Below are 24,378 nucleotides of genomic sequence, written 5' to 3' on the forward strand. Positions count from 1 at the left end.
TGCTGGCAGGTAAAACTCTATAAGTGAGTCGACTCATGACAGTCATGGGTCGACTCATGGACTAGAAACTGCATACTCTGACTCTGCTGCATATGATTGAAATCTAGCACACTCAACCTCATTACTGATGTACATATACATACTCAAAAATCTACGGGGTCTTACAGTAAAAGTGTGCAGGATGATTTCATTTGATCTCACTATCAGTTATATAGAATTGACCGTCTTCTAATTAGGAGGTCAAAAAATCAAGTTTGAGTCAAATCGAAATTATAGAAATTAAGATATCACTATTTTAGTGAATTAGTGTTCAAACTATAAGTATCCTAAAATACGTGTAGAATTTTTTAGTCATGCATCCTTTTGTCGAAAATTGCTTCTTAGAGCCCAAGTTTGATCTACGGGTTAATATTGGTTCTTATAGTCTATAAATATGGGTAGAGAGTAAGGATAATAGGTGTGAAAATTTTTGTAAATCTGCATCTTGATGATAAAAAGGCTACTCATTTATAGGCCTTCTAAATATTGTAGCACTTTAATTTTGCAATAAAATAAAATAAACAATTTCCTCTTTTAAAATTTCTTTTTTTCCATGGAGACTTTAAGAAATTTGGGTCTATACAAAAGGTCAACTCCTTGCAATGCAAGTTTTTAGTTTTTAAATTTTCTTATTTAATTAAACTTGCATGCTAAGGTAATAGGTTAGATTAATTTCTTTAATTCATGATTTGCTTTGTTTGTTTAATTATTATGCTTAATTAGTTTTTCTTGCTTAATTGTAGAGTAGATTTAATTTTTTTATTAGATAGTTAGTATATTTTCTTTTTATGTTTTAATTAGTTTTTTTTCCTTACCTTTTTATTCATGGTTTATTTATTACTCATAATTTAGGATTTAATAAAATGTGTGGCTAAATTTCATAGGATAATTAGAATAAGAGAAACCTAGTACAACTTATTTATTAGAATTATATTTTCTCTTTTTTATGACTTAATTATTTATGTATAGATTAATCAACCAAAAGTAATAGTTGATAGAATATTCTAAGTTGATAGGTTATACTAATCCTTAAGTGTTTTGGTAATATTTGCTTATTAGTATTCTAGCATTATTATTTTTAACTGATTGTCTATGAATTAATTTTAATTTTCTTTTTATAATTTGTCTTGATAATCTAGCTTTCTTTAATTAAATTGATAGGCTATGCTTGTTAATTCTAAAAATAAATAAAAAAGAGAGTAATTTCTAGATGTAATAACTAGTTATCTAACAGAATCTATCCTAATTTCCTTGTTTAATTCTCGTCTCTCTCTTTTAATTTTTATTTTTTAGCTTTGTTGTCATATTTTCTATTATTTTCTATTTCTTTTAATTTTTGCATTTTCATTCTAGTCCTTCTATTTCCCCATTTTCTTTTCATTTTTCTCATATTTTTGTTTTTATTTCTTTTTTTTATTTTTTTTATTTTTTTGTTTGCATTTCAATTTTCTTCTTTCTCACTCTTTCTAGTTTTCATTTTCTTTACCAAAAATTTAAAAACTCATTTCCAAACCCTTTTCATATTTCTTTTCAAACAACTTCATAAAAGAAAAAAAAATCTTATTTTAAAGCCAATACCTTCCTCCACATGGTTCGATACTTTCTATACTATAATTAGTTGTGCACTTGCAACACATTCATTTTTTTACACAACAACGGATGCATGAGAATTTTCAAAGATTTGAGGGACTAATATAGAATTATTAAAGAGTTCAAGGACTAGTATTTAATAAACCCTTTCTTTAGGGTAAATTACAGATAACCCCTTTATATGTTGTGTACCACTTACCACTCCTCACATATTTCACAAGTACTTACCTCCCCTCAAAATATTGTGCATTTTTCCAGGGTGGGGGAAGAGTTTTTTGTTTGCAGGTTATTCTTTCTTGTGCTTAAAAATACTTGGGTGGGGTGGGGGTGGGGGGTGGGGTTGGTGTTGTTGATAAGTGCTAGTCAACTTATACATACCCCAAAGTGTTGCCTCTTTTCCACTTTGATATGTAGAGTATTCTTTAACATTTGTGCCCCAACTTAGGATCCAATTTTACTTTGATATACCCAATGTATTTCTTTAACAATTTGATAGCCTACAATTTCAATCTTATTTCTATTGGATTTAAATCTAACTAAATCTAATTTGTGGGCATATATGTTTATCAGTGTGTATTGCTATCCTTAAGGATAACCTGCATAAAGTGATCAATCAATTTGGGTTAATGAGTATTTAAATAAATCATAGGTTAAATGTGTAGATACCATGTTGTATTTTTAATTTAATGAGGGGCTAAATTATAAATGTACAACACCTATAATATGGGGTTATGGTCCCTAATCTAGGGTTAACAACACATTCTTTATTCTCTTATCTCCATCTAAAGAAAACTAAGAAGAAACCCTAAGATTAGAAGATCATCAAAATCTAAATCAGATCCGTGCAAATCCGTGCAATGGATTCAGGTATAGCTTCCGCTCTTTTGTTTTTAATCTCTATGATTTAATCACAATTCAGTCCAATAAGTGGTATCAGAGCCACCGTGATTATTTCGTAGGGGTTTAAGATTTAAAATTGGGTTTGTTGATCTTAATCTATGGATTTTTTTTTTCAAAACTGTTCACGAATGAACAGTAAAAGTTCATTTTTGTTTGGTTTTTCTTTCGATTTTTGGATCTGTTGCACTCATGAACTGTAAAGTTCACTTTTTTGGTTTGATTCTATTTTTTGGATGTTTGGATCTGGAATGGATTCAAGTTTCGTATCTGGATTAAGTTTAAATCGATAGAAAAATGGTTTTTTGTTTTGGTTTGTCGTCGTTCTCCAACTGCTCACCGGAGATAAATTGATGGCAACCCCACTATCAAATGAAGATAGTGGCGGAGGCAGTTTTCAGAACACGAAACCTTAAGGGGTGTTCGTTGGCTGCAGCCCAAGCGGCGATGGTGTTTCAGATCTAAACCTTAATGGGTAAAATAAATCAGGGCTTGAGGACTTACCTGACCTCTGTGAACTTCGAGTTTGATCGAGTTTTGATCTTTAGCGAACTTCGGTTTGCTTCTGACGAACCTCGTGTTCGATTCAGCTTTGTTGGACGTTTCCAATGAACTATGGTTCTATTCCAGTGAACTTCGGTTTGCTTCTGCCGAACCTCGTGTTCCAAGTTCAGTCAAACCTCGTGTTCGAATTTTAGTTGAACCTCGTGTTCGAAGCTTCAGTCGAACCTCGTGTTCGAATTTCAGTCGAACCTCGTGTTTCGAACATTAAACGAACCTTGATGTTGCTTCAGTCGAACCTCATGTTTGAATTTTAGCCGAACCCCATTTTTCGGAATTAGGCGAACCTCGGGTTCAACTCAAGTGAGCTTCGGCTTGACTTAGGCATAGTCGACGTTCGTTGTAGGTGAGCTCGATGTTCAGATCTCAGGAGAACCTCGACCCTTCGAAGCTTAGGCGAGCCTCGTGCTCATTCTCAGGTGAGCTTCGAGGACGAGTCTCGATTTCATAGTCGAGCAAGCCTCGTGTTCACTGTGGGTGAGCTTCAATTTAGTTGAGCTTTAGCCTCTCCTTTGACGAGCTTCGATTTGTGTTCGGTTCAAGAGAGAGTCGGCTAAGCTTCAATTTTGGACAAGCTCTTTCTCTTTCCCGTCGGGTGAAAGAAGAAAGCTGCAGTGGATATTTTGAGCTAGGGCACAAGTCCAAGCTTCTTGTGTTTTGGGCCTGGACGTGGATTTTCTCAACTATGTCCACTTGGTTATGGGCCTTCAAGTATTTAAAGATTAGTTTAATTGAATATTTCAATTAAAACATAACTTGTGGGCCTTATTAAGTTGTGGACCCATTTTTAGTATGCTTAATTTAATTAATTAAGTCATGAGGTCCTAATTAAGCTATGAAAATTTAAATTAAATTGTTTAATTTAAATTGAATTTGGTAGTTAATCAATTATTTAATTCAAATAATATGACACTAAGATATTAAAATTGTCTCTCATTCTAAATGATTAATTGAAACAATGCCAAAGTAACATCTCTTGTGTAGATTGTTCATGTGTAATGTGAGATGTTTGTGTGTATGCTTTCCTGTAAATTTTTAATCGCGCCAAAGGAAGGTTAATATTTATTTAGACTACATACACATCTATGATGATAAACGTATGACAATTATAAGGCTTACATGTGAATAATGAATCGATCCAAAGATAATTTCATTATTTAACATGAGTTATTGTTAGTGTTTGATCATTGCAACAAGGTATCACTTACAAATTAATATTACTGTCCAAATACTTGATATTAATATTGTGCCAGATATCTTAAGATAAGATTTGTCATCATTTAAATTTTATTGATTACTAATTACGGTTAATAATATGAGTATCTTTTGTTTATTTCAGCTAATGCGTATGCTGTAACAATTTCTACTAACATCGACTCAATTCCTATGCTCAATGGGACAAATTTCAAGGTTTGGAAAGAGAACATATTAATTGTTCTTGGCTGCATGGATCTAGACCTTACATTAAGAACTGAACAACCTCAACCTCTCAATGCGGATAGCACTCCTTGGCTGCATGGATCTAGACCTTACATTAAGAACTGAACAACCTCAACCTCTCAATGCGGATAGCACTCCTGATGTTAAGAAGGAGTATGAGAAATGAGAGCGTTCAAATCGCATGAGTCTTGTGATCATTAAGCGCGACATTCCAGAAGCCTTCATGGGCATATAATCCGAAGGGATTACTCAGGCTAAAGATTTCCTTACCGAAATTGAGAAACGTTTTGCGAAAAATGATAAGGTAGAAACAAGCACGCTTTTAGCTCGCTTGATTTCGATGAAGTCTAAGGACAAAGGAAATATCAGAGAGTATATTATGAAAATGTCTCATATTGCTTCAAAACTTAAGGCACTTAAATTCGATCTTTGTGATGAGTTACTTGTGCATCTGGTTCTCATGTCTCTTTCTGCACTATTTAATCAGTTTAAGGTCAGTTATAACTATCAAAAGGAGAAATAAACTCTAAATGAGCTCATTTTATACTGTGTGCAAGAAGAAGACAGGTTAAAGCAAGATAAGACAGGAAGTGCTCATCTGGCTTATGCCTCTAAGGATAAGGATAAGAAAAGAAAGAATGACAATGAAGCTGTTAAGGGTCCTGTTCAGAAGAAATAACATAAGGATGATCAGGGTTGTTTCTTCTGTAACAAATCTAGACATGTAAAGAAGAATTGTACTAATTATCACGCCTGACGTGCTAAGAAAGGTATGTTCCTTACTTTGGTCTGTTCTGAGATTAATTTAGCTTCAGTACCTAAAAACACTTGGTGGTTAGACTCTGTTCCTTACTTTGGTCTGTTCTGAGATTAATTTAGCTTCAGTACCTAAAAACACTTGGTGGTTAGACTCTGGTGCTACTACTCACATAAGTGTTTCTTCAGTACCTAAAAACACTTGGTGGTTAGACTCTGGTGCTACTACTCACATAAGTGTTTCTATGCAGGGCTACCTGAGCTACCAAAAGCCAAGTGATGTTGAATGACATATCTTTGTGGGTGACGGATAATCGGTAGACGTGGAAGCAATTGGGTACTTTAGGTTGTTATTAGGAACTGGTTCATATTTGGACTTAAAATATACTTTTGTAGTACCATCTTTTAGACAGAATTTGGTTTATGTTTCTGTATTAGACAAATCAGGTTATCATTGTTCATTCGGAAACAACCAGTTCAGTTTATCTTTAAATTCAAATGTTATAGGAACTGGTTACTTGAGTACTTATGACAACCTATGTCTGCTTGATACAATTACTTCTTATAATAAATCCTTGCATGTGAAATCACGTGGTACTAAATATAAATTAAATAAAGAAAACTCGGCGATATTATAGCATAAGTGCTTGGGTCATATCTCAAAAGGTAGAGTTGAGGATCTTGTGTCTGATGACATTTTGGGTTCCCTTGATTTTCAGACTTTGATGTATGTGTTAAATGTATCAAGGGAAAACAGACCAAAGTTAAGACATTAGGTGCCAACAGATGATACGTGTCACTGTGCAAGCACTCTTGATCGCGAAATTATCAAGAGTGGGTAGAGAAGAAAATGACAGAAGAACACAAGAGTTATAATTAGGCAAAGGAAAATACCTTCTCTAGATTATGAAAATCTATTGGATTTACAAAATCTCTCTCACACAATCTGTCTAGATCAAATAACAACCTCCCTGATCTCTTTTCTGATTACAATCTAAGTGTTTAATCCTAGAAAAGTCGTGTTTCTATTTATAATAAACAGAAATCCTAAACGGTGCAGGAAATAGGCTCAGGCCCATAACCGCTACGCGGTCGACCGCAGTGACCAAGTCGGTCGACCGGCCAGAACGTCGATTTCTGGAAAAATCAATTACAGGGTTTCCGGTCGATCGCAGCGCCTACAGCGGTCGACCGCTCTCAGTCCAGAGACACAGTCTGGGTCTGTACACTACGCGGTCAACCGCAGTGACACATGCGGTCGACAGGACAGAGCCCAAGCTGTAATTCCTGCAGTTTGATGAATCCTTCGACTTCGCCGTCTCCAATGACCTCGTCCACGACTCCTCTACTCTATTCTTAAGATACCATGAGAATCATCTATCCTCAAGCTCCCATGAGGATCGCTAAGCTCCCAAAGAGAAGATACACCCGTATCATGGGTCCCCCCTTTAGGAACTTAAAGTCCCATTCAAGTTAGAACTTCAGCTGAGGGAACTGGCGAGCCCCTCCTTCTCTATTGAACCACTTTGCCTTGCTAGGAACCTGACCTTGATGTCTAATGAGAAACAACTCCTTCGTACCCCGTCTCGTCGTGGTCGTCTTCCGTTCCAAAATACAATCTTCTTTCAGTGGCTCCTCTCTATCAAACCACAAGTCTTCAACATGCGGTAAGATCATCTTGTCATCACCTTCATTATCCAATAACGGAGGCTCAAACAACTTCAAGTACTCGACATTGATCACTGAATACATGCCTAAGTAAGGCGGCAAATCTAATCAAAAAGCGTTGTCGCCAATCTGATCGAGAATCCAAAACGGACCATAACGAATAGGCTTCAACTTCTTCCCTTCTCCTTTTAGCCTCTCCTTACTCAATTTTAGCCATACCATATCGCCTTTACCAAAGTTACAAGGAACCCGATGTTGATCATGCTTCTCCTTGTACTTAGCTTGTGTTTTCTTCAATTGAGCTTCAACCGTGGCATGAATATGTGCAATCTTCTTGAGAAATCGCTGAGCACGTTGTCTTTCACTCCCCTCCTTGCCGTCCACTGTGGCTTCACACGAAAACACAAGATCGAACGGGCTCGACGGTAAAAATCCAAAACAAGTCTCAAACGGTGACTTTCCGAAAGTCCATGAATCGCCCGATTAAAAGCAAACTGTAAATATGGTAAACTCTCATCCCAAGTATTAGGATGCCTGGAATTATACCCCCACAACATGTGCACCATAGTCCGGTTGACTACCTCCGTTTGTCTGTCTGTTTGTGGAAGAAAGGTCGTGCTCTTTTTTAATTTAGTGTCCATCAAACTCCACAAAGAATCCCAAAAATGCCCGAGGAAACGGCTATCCCGATCCGAAATAATCAAACTCGGCAACCCAAAGTGCTTCCACACATACTCAAAGAACAATTGTGCTGCATCCGCTCCCGTCACGGTCTTCTTACAAGGAATCAATATCACCATCTTACTGAACCGGTCCACCACAACGTACAAATAGTCATGCCTGCGCTTCGTAGTCGGCAACCCTCCTAGAAAATCCATAGAAAAGCTCTCTCACTGCCTAGAAGGAACCGGTAATGGTAGGTACAATCCCCTCTTCCTGTTAGAAGGCTTTAAAATACTGCATAACTTACACCCTCCAATATACTTGGTCACATCATCAAGCATCCGTGGCCAAAATACATGTCACCGTAGATTGAGAAGCGTTTTCTGAATGCCAAAATGCCCTTGCACACGCGAGGTATGTGCTTCCCGAATCCACTGCAACCTATCACCATCCTCCGGAATGCATAGTGATGTCCCACGATACAGCAAGCCATCTTCTCCAAGTGCATACTCCCCCCTTCGACCAGCCTTCGCCTGCTCAAACACACTACTGAAGTCTCTACTAGATGCGTACAGCTGTACATACTCCAAAGGAACCAATAGCTGAATTCGTGTCGCCACCAATAAAGACCTTATCGGCGGACGAGATAACATATCAGCCAACTTGTTCGTCGCTCCCTTCTTGTACCTAATAATGATGTTAAAAGCCATCAAATAAAACATCCACTTTATGTGTCGTGCCTGCTGTAGCTTCGTCTGGGCATGTAAGAACTCCAACGACTTGTGATCTGAATGCACGACCACCTCCTTCCCCAACAAGTACACCCTCCAATGCTTAATTGCTTGATATAGTGCATAGAACTCCTTGTCGTAGGTTGGGTAGTTCGCAACAGCACCCGAAAACTTCTCAGAATGGTATTCCATCAGCTTCCCATCCTGAATCAACACCGCGCCCATCGCATAACTAGACGCGTCGGTCTCCATCTCGAAAGTCCGCTGCAAATTCGGCAACGCCAACACCGGTGCCTCTGAGATCTTCCTTTTTAGCAACTAAAAAGCCTCCTCATGCGTCCTCCCCCACTCAAACTGAACTTTAGCCTTTGTGAGGCCATGTAACGGTGCCGCATAAGTCAAAAAATATCGAATGAACTTGCGCAAATACTGGCAAGCCCCATGAAGCTCCTCACCTTAGTCACTGTCTTCGGCGTCGGCCACTTCGTGATCACCTCCATCTTGCCTGGATCTATCCTCCGCTGGCCCTTCCCTACGATGAAGCCGAGATACACCAACTCGTCCTCCCCGAACTCACACTTCTTCCCGTTGAGCTTCAGTTGTCCGTCCTGGAACACTTCAAATACCCTCTCAACATAAACGAGATGCTCCTCCCAAGTCCTGCTGTACACCAAGATATCATCAAGGTAAACTATCACAAAATCCTCTATAAAAGGTCGCAACAAATCATTCATAAGCCTCATAAAGGTAGCCGGAGTGTTGCACAATCCAAACAGCATCACCAACCACTCGAACAGACCCTGCTTGGTCTTGAACGCAGTCTTCCAAGTGTCTTCCTCCCGAATCCTCACATGATGGTAACCAGACTTCAAATCCAGCTTCGTGAAAAACCTCGCTCCCTCCAACTGGTCCATAAGATCATCGATCCGCGATAATGGGTAGCGATTCTTGATGGTTATCTTGTTGAGCACCCGGTAATCTACGCACATGTGCCAGCCTCCATCCTTTTTGGGCACCAACAACACTGGTGACCCGCAAGGCGAACAACTCGGCATAATCACTCCCGTCTCCAAGAGATCCTGAACCTGCTTCTTGATCTCCTCAGACTCCTGTACTGATGTGCGGTATAGGCCTATGTTAGGTAAGGAACTCTCCCCGGTCAATATAATCTCATGCTCTACACCTCGACGTGGTGGTAGTCCCGTGATCTCCGAAAACAAGTCTGCATACTTACCTTTAACCTGTCAAGATCTCCCTCCTGAAGCTTGCTCAAGGTGGACAAGCACATCCTACTCAACTGCTCTTCATACGGCCGAATGAACAATAAAACGAACTTCCTGCCCGCTTTCACCAACCTCTTAGCCTGAGTCACCGTCACCAAGATCGTCTCCTGTGGAAGAGATGTTGAACGAAAAATGAATTACTCGCCATCCTTGGTAAACGTATACTTTTGGGCTCGCCGATCATATACTGCGTATCTATCCCACAAATAAGGATTACCCAAAATAACTTGGCAAACATCCAACGAAACCACGTCGTATGTGACCTCGTCAATATATGACTCATGGAGTGCAAATCTGAATGAACACTGGTTCACCACACTCAATCCCGCCTCCTTCTGAATCCACCCTAATAGATAGGGCTTCGGATGCTTCACCGTCTTCAATCCCAGCTTCTGTACTAATGCCTCAGATATTAGATTTTTTGGCTCCCTGTATCTATAATAGCATCCACTAAACTGGTCTTGACCTGCAACTTCAGAACAAAGAGCTGCTCCCTTGGGTCGTCATCTTCTTTAGTGGCCTACTTCCCCGCCATAAGGTTGAGACTGCTATTGGGTTCAGTCATCCCGGGAACCTCCTTCGGACCCTATGCTATCACGTACGCCTTCTTCTCCTCCTTCTTCAACTCTTTTGTCTTCAGATGAGGATACTTATCCTAGCAACGATTAGTCACGTGCCCTGTCTGTTTGCAGTGATTGCATGTTAATCCTGCTTTCCCCGAGTCACCATTCTTCTTCTCATCCTTAGACTGAGAGCCACCCGTCTTGTTCCCCGATGGTTTGGAATCCCCCTTTGTCTCATTGCCCTTCTTCTGCCTACCCTCACTAGCAATGGCCTTCACCCTCGCCTTTGTGATTGTCTCAACCGAAAACAACTTCATCTCCTTCCGGATGTAATCATTTAGACCCGCCATGTACTTCATGAAGATGGAGTACTCGTCCGTTGCGATGTTTAGAACCATCGCCTGCTACTGGAACTCTGTCGTGTACTCTTGAACGGTCTGATTAAACTTTTGGCGATGGCAGGACTTTATGAAACATTATGGCAATAATATTTATTATTCTTATCTTGAGTAATGAACGTGATAGTTGATGTACTGGAAAAAAAATCAAATTCTATCATCCTATTTTGATCACCAAACAAGGGGGGGAAATATTGGATGCTTTCTGATGGCTTGATAATTGATATTTGAATTTATGGACCAAGAATAATATTTGCTCATCCTAAAATTTTCATGTCTTTATTGAGAAAATAGTGTATTAAAGAGTAATACTTCTCAATTCTCATCACAATTATTGTTCAGAGTATGGCTTTAAGAAATGAAAACAGGTTATGTATCGTTGGTGACTCAAACTTGGGAAAGAAGTCCCAGAAGAGATTTTGCACATAAGTCAATCATGGAAGTACAAAGTGGTATAGAGCTTTGTGAAAAGCGTTAGTGTAACATAGAAACAGAGATTGCAGAGCATGTTTCTCAGTGTTCGTTGCATGGAAATGTGAAGTCTGAGCATTAAAATCTTGTTCAATCTAGTCTCTTTCATTTTTGCCTGGAGAATGTTACATAGTAGAAGATGGGAGCCACCTATTGGTTTGGTAACAAGCAGGAGAAAGAATATTGTTCAGTTATGAAATTATATATTTCATGTATCATTGTTGAAGTGTATCCTTGAATCCAATGATATCTTAGATTATGATGAGTCTCTTTAGGTAAGAGAAAGTTCTACATATACAAAGTAGTTATTTGGAATTTTAAACTAAGATTAAACGTCATGGTTCTTGTAATGATTTTATAGAAATTTACTATTACTTTTTTTACCATGACACAGAGATAGAAGAATAATATTTTTGAACAGCTAGATACTTGGGGACATTCAAGTTTTGAGGACAAAACTTCTTTTGAGGGGTATAATATATAATATCCCAAATTTGTCAATTGACAATAATTATGCTATAAATTTTTGGGGCCGACCATTATTAGTTAATATGCTCATGAAATTATTGGATGAGATTTGAGTATATGCTGATGACAACATTTGTACATAGTACCATCATAGTCGGATTAAGGAGATTAAAGAAAATGATTACATGATCTATGGACGACTCAGGTATGTCCAAGTTTTGAGGACAAAACTTCTGTTAAGAGGGGTAGTATGTAATAATTCTAAGTTTTTAGATAGATATATATAAGGAAAAGTATAGGGGCTTTTATGTAAAATTTGATAGAGGGTTTTAATAGCAAAAAGACCTATATAAATATCCAAAACCCTACTTTTCCATCAGCCTCCTTTCCTTCTCCCGTCCTTGTCTCGCCGCACAACACAAAAAAAAAAAAAAAAAAAGGATCCGTGCGATTGAAAGAGGGTGACCGGTGGTTGTTTACACAATAGCGAAGGTATGACTATTGGTAAAAGAATAATATATGAATGTATTAGGGTTTGGTTTGAATTTTGTATTTACAATCAATTAACTCGGTTTTATTTTGTGGTCGGCCATGGTAATGCTCTTGATAGCATGCAACACCTTGCTGTTGGGTTTTTTATTGCTTTTGTCGTAAGTGGTAAATTTATGCATTGTGCATTGCGTATTTTTCCTACAAAATGATAGTAAGTATATGTGGATTTGTTTCCTGATGGATTATATCCTTCGTATGATTTACTGGTATATCATTTGTTGACTAGTTTGATTTTGTGACGATCATGGATATTTGGTATAAGCTTATGCCTATTTTCTTTATCAATTGTTATGTCTTTTCATATAGTGGTAGGTTGAGATGCATATGTGTTTGATTTATTTACCTATTGGTTGGCCTTTGGCATTTTTGTATAATGTGATTAGCTTTACGAACTTTGTTTATTGTTAAAGCATATGCATCTCAAGTCAATATACCGGTATATGTCGGATATAAGCAAGCTATTAAAACAGGACTCAATGTGCCTCTATGAGGTTTTATTTTAGCGCTAAGAGCCCAAATTGGGTCTCACCGTCCCGGAACCACGGGCTTAATAATTGTGGGGTTTACCGAGTCAACCGGAGTATGAAGTGTTGACCGCATTGAGACGTAGCATGCTTATTTCTATTCCATGATTTCTAATTTTCTTAAATATTTGTATCAAATACTAGAGTTCATTAATGATTCTATATCATTCTTATATTTTGTTTATTTCTCGTTGTAATATTTTAGTTTTGCAAAACCAGTGTTTAATGTATGAATTTATCCACTTATTGAGTTGTGAACTCATTGTGTTATTTCTATTCTTTTCAGAGACTCGGGATTAGGTGGAATTGAGGATTGTCAAATTCTTAGAACGAAGCAAAGAATAATTCGAGATTGTTATTGTCTTCTAGGCGAAGGTTAAATAAAGTCTTTAATGTTTAGATGATGAATTGAGAGTTTGTAATAATGAGATTCTTTCTTTAGGTTGAGATTTATTTGGAGTTGAGGAATATTTATTTTTATCAAGTTAATTGGCTTAGTTGACTTTTGGGATTATAGAGAATATTTGCTGTTGGTTTTAGTTCAATGAAGAGATTTGTTTTAGTGCTCTTTTAATGAATGTATATTTTGGAGGACTTTTCACAGGTTTAGTCCGGCTCTAATATTCCTTTGAGGTTCGGAAATTGGGGTCGTGACAATACCACTTGTACCAACGCTCCTCAAGGAACCCCACTGGATAGAACTGTTTCCGAAGTAGCTCTTTGAACTTGTTCCACGATGCTGCTTTCTTCTCCTGTTTGTAATAGGATTTCCACTACGTCAACGCGTGCCCTGAAAGCTTCAATGTCGTGAACGCTATCTTTTTCTTGGACGAATATCTGTAGAGAGTAAAGTACATCTCCATACGTTCGATCCAATCATCAAGCTTCTCCACATTGATACTCCCATCATAAACAGGAATCTTAACCTTCAAGTCAATCTTCAGATTCTGGTAATTATTCTTACCCCCTTGATGTCCAACAGTCTTGACAATCTCAGTCTCCCCCTCTGAATCAGATTTCTCGCTCTCTTCGTCAGATTCGACGAGTTTCTTCTTACCCTTCGAAGAAGATTCCTCCTTTTTGTCTCCTCCGTTGATGAGACCCACGAGTTAAGTAAGAGTCGCCCCGATCGTCTCAATCTGCTTCTCCATGGCATCAAGTCTTGCTAAATTATCTGCTTCAGTCATCTTCTCCTTCCTTAATTTCTGGACTCCCTCCAAGGAAATACGGATCTCGCCAAGCTTCTTGTACTGTGAGCGAGTAAGGACCATACACAGGTTCCCCCTTCACAGGATCTAGGTGCTCTGATACCAACTTGATACGCGTCACCGTGTGAACACTCTTGATCGTGGAATTATCAAGAGTGGGTAGAGAAGAAAACGACAGAAGAACACAAGAGTTATAATTAGGGCGAAGGAAAATACCTTCTCTAGATTATGAGAATCAATTGGATTTATAAAATCTCTCTCTCACAATTTCTCTAGATCAAAGAACAACCTCCCTGATCTCTTTTCTGATTACAATTTGAGTGTTTAACCCTAGAAAAGTCGTGTTTCTATTTATAATAAACAGAAATCATAAACGGTGCAGGAAACAGGCCCAGGCCCATAACCGCTACGCGGTCGACCGCAGTGACCAAGTCGGTCGACCGGCCAGAACGTCGATTTCTGGAAAAATCAATTACAGGGTTTCCGATCGACCACAGCGCCTATAGCGGTCGACCGCTCTCAGTCCAGAGACACAGTCTGGGTCTGTGCACTACGCGGTCGATCGCAGTGACACATGCGATCGACCGGACAGAGCCCAAGCTGTAATTCCTGCAGTTTGACGAATCCTTTGACTTCGCCGCCTCCAATGACCTCGTCCACGACTCCTCTACTCTATTCTTAAGATACCATGAGAATCATCTATCCTCAAGCTCCCATGAGGATTGCTAAGCTCCTAAAGAGAAGATACACCCGTATCAACAGATCTTCGAAAGTCTTAGAATTGATACATATAGATATTTATGGGTCATTCTCTACGGCTTCTTAGAATGATCAATAATATTTTATATCATTCATAGACGATTACTCACGTTATGTGTACCTATATCTCATTCATGAAAAATTTGAGTCTCTGGACATGTTCAAAGCCTATAAAGCTGAAGTTGAGAAGTAACTCAATAAAAGAATTAAAACCGTTAGATCTGATCGTGGTGGTGAGTACTACGATAGATATGATGGCTCAAGTGAACAATGTTTAGGACCATTTTCTAGACACCTAGAGGAATATGGTATCGTCCCACAGTACACCATGCCGAGTTCACCTAGCATGAATAGTGTAGCTGAAAGACGAAACATGACTCTTAAGGATATGGTAAGAAGTATGATTGCTCATTCTTCTTTATCAGAGTCACTCTAGAGAGAAACATTAAAGACAACATCTTACATTCTAAACAGAGTACCAAGTAAAGTAGTTGCTAAAATACCTTATGAGCTTTGGACGAGTCGAAAGCTCGGTTTAAAGCACTAATATATTTAAAGATCTCCAGCTGAGGCAAGCCCTTATAGGCCAAATGAAAAGAAATTGGACTCCAAAACAGTTAGCAACTACTTTATTGAGTATTCTAAACGCTCTAGGGGCTATAAGTTTTATGATCCCACACTAAGGAATATTTTTGAGATGGGGACAACAACATTCTTTGAGGTTGTTGAGTTTGGGGGGAGAAATAAGGTTAGAGATATTGTTTTTGAGGAGAAATTGGCTTCAAATCCAATCTATACAGTTATTTTTAATAATATTTAGGTTCCTATACATGTTGTTGCTCAAGAAGGTAATCTGGAACCCCAAGATGATAATGTTGAACAACTCCCTGTTCTAGAAGAATAAACTCAACAACCTTAAGAAATAGTGTCATTAAGGAGATCCATGAGAGAAAGGAGAAATGCTATTCCGGATGACTATATTGTATTTCTCCAAGAACATGAGGATAATAATCGAATGTTAAGATGATCCAATCAACTTTCTTCAGGCCATGAAAAGTTCTAACCCTTAACAGTGGATTGATGCTATGAATAAAGAGTACAAGTCTATGCAAGACAATAAGGTTTGAGAACTTGTCCCATTACCAGAAGGTGCAAAACCAATTGGTTGTAAATGGATTTTTAAAACCAAGCGGTATACAAACGGCAATGTGGTGAGGTATAAGGCACGTCTTGTAGTTAAATGTTTTACTTAAAAGGAAGACATTGATTATACAAAGACTTTCTCTCTAGTTTCATTGAAAGACTCTTTTAGAACAAACATCGTGGTTGTTGCTCATTTTGATCTTGAGTTATATCAGATGGATGTTAAGACTATATTTCTCAATGATGATATTGATGAGATGGTTTATATGGTACAACCAGAAAACTTTGTGTTAGGAGACCCAAAGAATATGGTTTGCAAATTAAGAAAATCCATCTATAGACTCAAGCAAGCTCCTCGTCAATGATATTACAAGTTTCAACAAATGATTATCTCGTTCGGTTTTAAGATGAACACTGTTGATGACTGTGTATATCACAAGTTCAGTATGAGTAAGTTTATTTTTTTGGTTCTGTATGTCGATGACATATTGTTTGTCACTAATGATATAGACATGTTGCACGAAACCAAGAGATTTCTATCAAAGAATTTTGAGATGAAAGATCTTGGGGACTCCTCTTTTATATTAGGAATCTAGATACATCGAGGTCGTTCTCGAGGTATACTTGGATTATCACAAAAGAGCTATATCGATAAAATACTTAAAAGGTTTGGCATGCAAGACTGTAGACCAGGAGACACCCTGTTGTTAAAGGAAACAAGTTCAGTCTCAATCAGTGCCCTAAAGGCAACCTTAAAATTCAAAAAATACAGAAGATTCCTTATGCTTTGGCTGTAGGAAGTCTAATGTATGCTCAGGTGTGTACGCGTCTGGATATTGCGTACATTATTAGAATGTTAGGCAAATACTTAAGCAACTCTGGTATGGATCATTGGATAGCAGTCAAAAGGGTTATGAGGTATCTATAGAAAAAAAAGATTATATAACTACATACAGAAAATCAGAACAGTTAGAGGTCATTAGGTATTCTGATTTTGATTTTACTAGATGTCAAGATAACAGAAAGTCTACATCAGGCTATATCTATATGTTAGCAGGAAGAGCTATATCATAGAAAAGTGTCAAACAGACACTTGTAGCTTCCTTCACTATGACAGCAGAATTTGTAGCTTGTTATGAGGCATCCAATTAGGAAATATGACTGTAAAATTTTATCACGGGACTGCGCATTCTGGAAAATATGAAAAGATCACTAAGGTGATATTGTGATAATAAATCTACAGTAATGTATTCCAATAATAACAGGAGCTCAACTAAGTCAAAACATATTGACATAATCTACAGTAATGTATTCCAATAATAACAGGAGCTCAACTAAGTCAAAACATATTGACATTAAGTTCCTAGTTGTGAAAGAAAGGGTACAGAGTCTCAACTAAGTCAAAACATATTGACATTAAGTTCCTAGTTGTGAAAGAAAGGGTACAGAGTGGACAGATAACCATAGAGCATATTAGGACAAACTCCATGATAGCTGATCATCTTACTAAAGGATTGCTACCTAAGGTCTTTCATAAGTATACTGCTCATATAGATATGGTATTGTTTGAGGATATCATGATTTAGTGAGAGTTTGTGATTGTGGTGCTTTATGTTAGGTTGTATTGTCTAATCAAAATAAATTTTTTAGTTCATACACTCTGGTACATTATGTTGAGGTTGACCTCACTAAAGTTTAAGGTAGGACCAGTTGAAAATAGACATGTACTGATCATATTGCATGTAATTTTTATGTTGTACATCCATGATTGGTCTATATCGTTTGATTGTATTGGTATTTGTGACCATTGATGGGTTTAGTTACGATAAATGTGACGAAGACTGCTTTGATCCTATATTGATATACTCAATAGACGAGATTGTCTGAAAGTACCCTTTTTCAGTGATAGCAATTTTTGAGCTCATAAGGTTATACACACTTTAAGAAAACATATGGTGCCCAAGTGAGAGATTGTTGGATTTAAATCTAATTAAATCTAATTTGTGGGCACATATATTTATCAATGTGTATTACTATCCTTAAGGATAAACCGCATAAAGTGATAAATTAATTTGGGTTAATGGGTATTTAAATAAATCATGGGTTAAATGTGCAGATACCAAGTTGTATTTATAATTTGATGAGGGACCAAATTATAAATGTACAACACCTATATATATGAGGTTATGGTCCCTAATCTAGGGTTAACAACACATTCTCTATTCTCTTATCCCCATCTAAAGAGAAACTAAGGAGAAACCCTAATATTAGAAGATCATCAAAACCTAAATCAGATCTGTGCAAATTTGTGCAATGGATTCAGGTATAGCTTCTGCTCTTTTGTTTTTAATCTCTATGATTTAATCACAATTCAGTCCAACAATTTCACTTTAATATCCTCATTCAGATTCCATGAGATTTTTTGTTAAATATGTATCGTTGTTAAAAATACTTTAGGTATCAGAATGAAATGAGATTGAAAGTTCATATTAGCAAACTGTTAAAATAATCCTTTGGAGTATCAAAGTGAAAAAATGGGTAAACTTTAGAGTATCCAAGTGAAAATAAGACCTTTTTTAATGAAAAATGCATAGTATAACTATAGATGGGTAAAAATATTGAACCGTTGATCAAGTACCCTATAACGCCACGAAGAGGCCCGTGAAGGGTAAAATGATCATTCTAACATGGCCAATGGGTTCAATATGATAATATGGACAAGGGGCTAAGGATGCAAAGCCATGAAGTCCTGAACCTAGGGGGATCAAGAATTAGATCAAAACTAGCTAAGAAAATAGATTAAGACACATTTACTTGGTGCTAAGTTTACGCAGTGCTAGATTTAAGTGGCCAACCATGACGCATCGCAGAAGTGATAAACCTCTGAATCCACCAAGGGTTGTTCTCTGAATCCACAAAGAACGATTTCCGAATCCACAAAGACCTTTGAATCCACAAAGAAAATATTAAAGAGGAATTTTTTTGATAAAAAATTATTATTCTTTGGGGGTTACATTACTCTTCTTAAATAGAAAAACAAATAAGATTCCTAGCAAGACTAGAATTACAAAGAAATAGAAAGTATCAAATTCTATCCTACAAAGACTCCCTATAATAGAGGAAACAAGTCATGAATTAAAATTAAATTTGTTTTCCAATCTAATTTGACTCTAACATTGAATTTATTTTCTAATCTAAATAGACTTCAACTTTATTACAACTGATTATTTTCAGATTTCAGCCAAACCTGGGTATTACAGATGGTATTTTAAAAATCTGACAATTTGTTTGGCTCCCTCTCGTCGAGATAGGTGATTTACATATATAATATATCAGAATCCGTCTTCCGGATTGGAAGATATGATTATTTCTTTGCGGAAGTCAATAATACATATGAGTCGGCATTTAGCTCGTGATTGTCCAACTCCTCCATGAAAGTATCCATTAAGCGTCCTACATCAAACCAGCATAAAGCTAATGACACGTAAAATTTTGTTGAACTAGCAAATCAAACTGCAACAAATTTGAGGCATCAGATCGCTACAAGACAAAATCTTTGCAAAAAGATCACACGAGGCTGAAAAAGTAACCAATGTGGGACATTTATGCGGTGCTACTAACACTGCATGAATGACAATTCTTGCAAGAGTTGTCGCAAAGGGCGACGTGTAGCCATCCATTGGACATATGGATTCTGAAAAGCTACCAAAGTAGCTCGCTTAAACTATCGCCGCATAAGTCTTGTAGCACGTAAACCCCTAAATACATGTGAATAAGGGTTCTTCTATAAATAGAGACACTTAGCTCACAAACAAAGAGCTTTAAATTTTTATCTGATTTTTCTTATTTTAGGTCTGAACTCTCTTCTTCTATAGCAGAGCTGCTGCTACTCTAGAGGTTCCTTAGACTAATATCGAAAAGAAACCTTACTTTTATTGTAACAAACACATAAAAATATGAGGTGTTACAAAATTTAAAAAAATAGACCCTTAAATTAAAAGTTTAATTGCTCTTAAATACCTTGTAGTTTGATGGTTTTACCTGCTTTGCACGTCCATACCCCAATTATATTTGGTTACACTTAAAAATCCTAAAGTAACCTGAAAAGTAAGCTTAAATATTGCACTTAAAAATGATATTTGAGAAATAAACCCTTGCGGGTGAAAAGGTAAAAAAGTTTACACTCAGGGGTTCTATCTGCAACAAGAGCAATGTATTTACAACTATAAATAGGGAATATAGAGATTGGATTTGTAAATAAGCCCTGTAACTCTTTTGTAGTTTAATAAACCAGGAATCGAATGAAGGGGAGTATTTTACAGAAGTTCTCTAAGCTCATTGCTCAAAACTCAAAAGGACGGGCAAACATCAATAAATATCCTGTGTTTCTCGACAACAATCTTTACAGAAATTGCTTGCCAATAAGTTAAATTCTGGATTAGTTACATTTCACTATCCTGACGTACAATATAAATACACTCGTAATTCCGGAGTTGTGTATTAACGTGGTGATCCTATAATTATAATCGTAATGAGACGGCTAACCAGTACAACAAGCAACTCTCAGAATTATTAGTGTAAATATAATTAGTAACCGGATAATTATCCTTGTAGATACACGACTCCATGATCACTAGTGTAATTACACCGTACCTCATGGGTACTGGTTTGTAATTAATCCTTACATTTATATAATTTATATATGGCTGTGTTTGGGAACTTGGATTTGAGCCTTGGATTTAAAATTCAGGGTATTTCAAATCCAAGTCTCTTGTTCGGACCTCAAATTGGGCTGAGATTTTAAATCAAATGATTTTAAAGAGTAGATTTTGAAAGCCCAAATACACGTATTTGAAATCCCACCCTCACCCTTGGTATTTACCAAATCCCGACGGGATTAAATCCCGATCCCGACTCCTCTCTCACATTTCTCCTCACCCTTGGTATTTACCAAATCCCGACGGGATTAAATCCCGATCCCGACTCCTCTCTCACATTTCTTAGTCACGATCCCGATCCCGACTCCTCTATCTCTCCTCTCTTCCCTTCTCCTCTCTCGTCGAAACCCTAGATCTGATCTAGGGTTTAGGTCTCCCCCTTTCTCCTCTCTCTCCCCGTTCCATCGAATCCCTAGCTTCGCCTCCTCCTCCCCCGACGCCGCCGCGTAGGTCCACCTCCAGGAGGCGGAGGAGAGGCTGCGCGAGGTGATCCAGGAGCTCCAGCGTCACCACTCCCGGCGAGGGTCCGGCGAACACCCCACCTACGACCACGCCGACGAGTCCTGCATCGTCCACACCATTGGAAACCTATGCCAGAGCTTCCTGCTATCCTATGGAGTTAGGGTTGGGGTCGGGATCCTCCTCTGAGCGTTCAAGCTCGCCAAGCGACGGTCGTACTGTCGATCCTTGATCTCAAGGTATGGATTTCTTTCCTCCCGTCGTTGATTTTTGTGTGGAATTTGATGCCTCTGAAGATCGATTTCTTTCTTTCTTTCTGTCATTTATTATCTTATCATAGTATTTGAAAGGCACATGCAAATGCTGCTGTTATAACTCAGGTGAAATTTAAAAATTAAGTATAGATTTGTTGATTTAAGGGGGATTTTTTGAACTTTTTGATGTGATTTTTTAGTTATGGAGGAAGATTGCAACAGAGACTGCTCTAGAGGTGCAGATTCTTTTGGAAAAGTGGCAGCTTTTGCTCTTAGGGCTTATTTTTCAGTTATATTTATTTTTTATATGATCTCGTGAAGAAGATTGGGCTGTTAAGAGTATTCTGTAATAGAGAAGGAACATTTTGGTCAATTTATATTTTTGGATTTATTATGTATATCACCATATATTTAGGAATTTTTTTGAGCAGTATTGTTTCCGTGAATAAGTGATAAAAAATAAAAAAATATAAACTGTAGTATCGAAAAGGAAAGGAAATTAATGTCGAGGCTGATAAAATCTCTTGTACAGAAAAGGAAGAAAGAAAGAGTTAAATAACTCAGACTGATATTGCATAGAATTTACCGATTGGAAATAATAAATCTTAAAAAAGTAGCAGGCTCACTTTGATGACCATGGTATGGACTAACTTGGAGAAGTATGCTATGTTTGTTGTTTCCATCTCCAGTATATTCATGGGTTGGTAGCTCGAGGAGTTCACTATTTACATCGACCTGGACCTGTTCTCCAAGATCTTGGGTTCATGATCCTTCCGGTTAGTATATTATTATGTAGTTTATCTGTCACATACGGTCGCAATAAGTCTTTTTCAATAAGTCTTGAAAAAGCTATCCTTGTGTTCAATTAGAACAAAAATGTCCTTTTACTAAGAATTTATGTCAATAAGTCTTGAAAAAGCTATCCTTGTGTTCAATTAGAACAAAAATGTCCTTTTACTAAGAATTTATGAGTTACTATCTTATTATCTTTTGTCACTCAATTACATTACTTTCTCATTATATTATTACTATAGCAACAAAGTTTCATAAGGTTCTGCTGGTCTTGTCCCATTTTTTTTATCTGTACCACCTTCCACATGCTAGTTTAGCTGTGCTACAATTTTGCAACCTTCTCCCCTCTTAATGGGTTGCCTTGTTACTTATTCATTGTCTTTGAGTTGGCTTCTATATATCTAATGGAACTTAGTTGCATTTTAGTATTAAAAAACTAAAAGCCCTGTCATTTATCATGATAAGATTATCTAAATTTCATTAGTAGAGTTTCGTATCTTGCAGATGAATGTCCTCTTTTGTTGTTTATTCGATCACTCTGTTAATATCTTCTTTTCTTTCTCCCATGTTTTCTCTGAAGGGCTGAGATTGTTTTCATTCAGTTTTCCAAATGTTTATGACATGATGTTCCGTCAATTTCTTCTGCAGTGGACATTTCACCCTTTCATTTTCCACAGTAAACGCTTGTATACAGTTCTAATATGGCGGAGGGTGCTGGCTTTTTTAGTTGTAAGTTCCATAACTGATACTGGATAACCCATGTTTGATGGTTGCCAATGCTTTAGTCTGACAAAGAAGTTTTTCATGCAGGCCTCACAAATGTTACGGATTGTTACATTCTATTCTACTCAACTTCCTGGACCTAACTATCACTGTCGTGAGGTACATCTCTATGCCAATTTTATTGATGAGCTTTCAATAGCAATTGACCAGTACCATCTATAACTTCACTTAGTAATTTATAGTTTCATTCAAATGAACCTCACTTAGTAATTTATAAGTATAACTGAGAGCATTGAGCTTCCATGCAGGGTTCCGAACTTGCCACATTGCCCCCTCCTGATAGCGTGTGGGAAGTGCTTCTAATTAACTGTAAGTAATCTTCATTTGAGGTGATCCTGTTTGCAGTTCTTCTGGAATTCATTTATTTAGAGAGTCTCATTATCATATAACTTGGATGTTATAAATGTTCATTTGGTTTATTCTTGTTTGCAGTTCCTCGAGGAGTCATCTATGGTTGTGGTGATCTGATATTTTCATCCCACATGATATTCACTCTGGTGTTTGTGTGTGTATACCATAAATATGGCTCTAAGAGGGAAAAGGGCTTAGAATGCTTGGAATCTTAGTTCTAAAAATCTTCTTTGATCTGCTCTTTAATCTTACCTGGCTGTGTGCAGGTGTATCAAGGATCTTGCTTGGTTGATGGCCATTATTCAAAGTCTGCTTATAATCGCTTCTCGCAAGCATTACTCAGTTGACGTTGTTGTTGCATGGTAGGATAAACTTTCAGCATTCAGTTATTATTTTTTGATGATGGAATTTTTGCTTATAATCGCTTCTCGCAACATTATATTCAAAAGCATACCACAACTATATTCAAAAGCATACCAAATTCAACTGTGTTTCATTGGATATCTATGCGATTGGTTTAATATATTAGCATTAAGGACATTTGTCTTTATAATTAATTGAGCGTTATTTCCTCCTGAGTGTTGAACTATGTCACTTACAAGATTTGTTTATGATTTATATCTTGGTTTGTTCTGACATGTTTATACTTATTTGCTTGTGATGCAGATAATGCTGGGGTTATTGTGAATCCAAAGGGGGAAATGAAAGGTATATTACATTCATTTCCCATGGATTATCCTTTTTTTAACCATCTCAGCATCAGACTCTATTTTGTACATGCATTGTTGTTTGTAGTGAAAACTTTAATGCATAAATTTATTTTTACTTCTTCATATAATATATATCAATCGATGTTTTCTGCTTCTTCAAGATCTGCAATTACTAGACCAATTGGAAAGGAGTGTGCTGGTTTGTGGTCTAGGATTGCTAGTGCAGCCAATGCCATTGTGTAATATCCAGATTTTTCTTCAGGTGTCAGTGAGGAGGGGTAGTTTCATGTTATTTGTTATTGAAAAGAAAAGTGAGTTTTTTAAATATGGATCCATATTTGTATTGGATGTTTTTGTTTTCCTTGTTATTGAAAAGAAAAGTGAGTTTTTTAAATATGGATCCATATTTGTATTGGATGTTTTTGTTTTCCCTTGATGTACATTTATTGGAATTGATATTCTGGGATCAAGCTGATGGTAACATTGTTTTCCTTTTGTTATGAAATTAAATGGTGATGGTTTGAAGATAATAATGATTCATATATTGGATATCATTGTTGAAAATTTATTAATAAATAAGCTACTGGAAAATTTGAA

General features: G+C 37.1%; 1 protein-coding gene across 1 annotated transcript; it reads left to right on the forward strand.

The window, feature by feature from the left end:
- Nucleotides 15,930-23,286, forward strand: LOC109847728 (phosphatidylinositol:ceramide inositolphosphotransferase-like). Its single transcript, XM_020416959.1, has 7 exons — nucleotides 15,930-15,983; nucleotides 21,346-21,435; nucleotides 21,835-21,921; nucleotides 22,442-22,666; nucleotides 22,748-22,819; nucleotides 22,969-23,029; nucleotides 23,153-23,286. The coding sequence occupies exons 1-7, from the start codon at nucleotides 15,930-15,932 to the stop codon at nucleotides 23,284-23,286; spliced, it is 723 nt and encodes a 240-aa protein (XP_020272548.1).

The sequence above is a fragment of the Asparagus officinalis genome, chromosome 7, assembly GCF_001876935.1.
Source record: "Asparagus officinalis chromosome 7, Aspof.V1, whole genome shotgun sequence".
NCBI lineage: Eukaryota > Viridiplantae > Streptophyta > Magnoliopsida > Asparagales > Asparagaceae > Asparagus > Asparagus officinalis.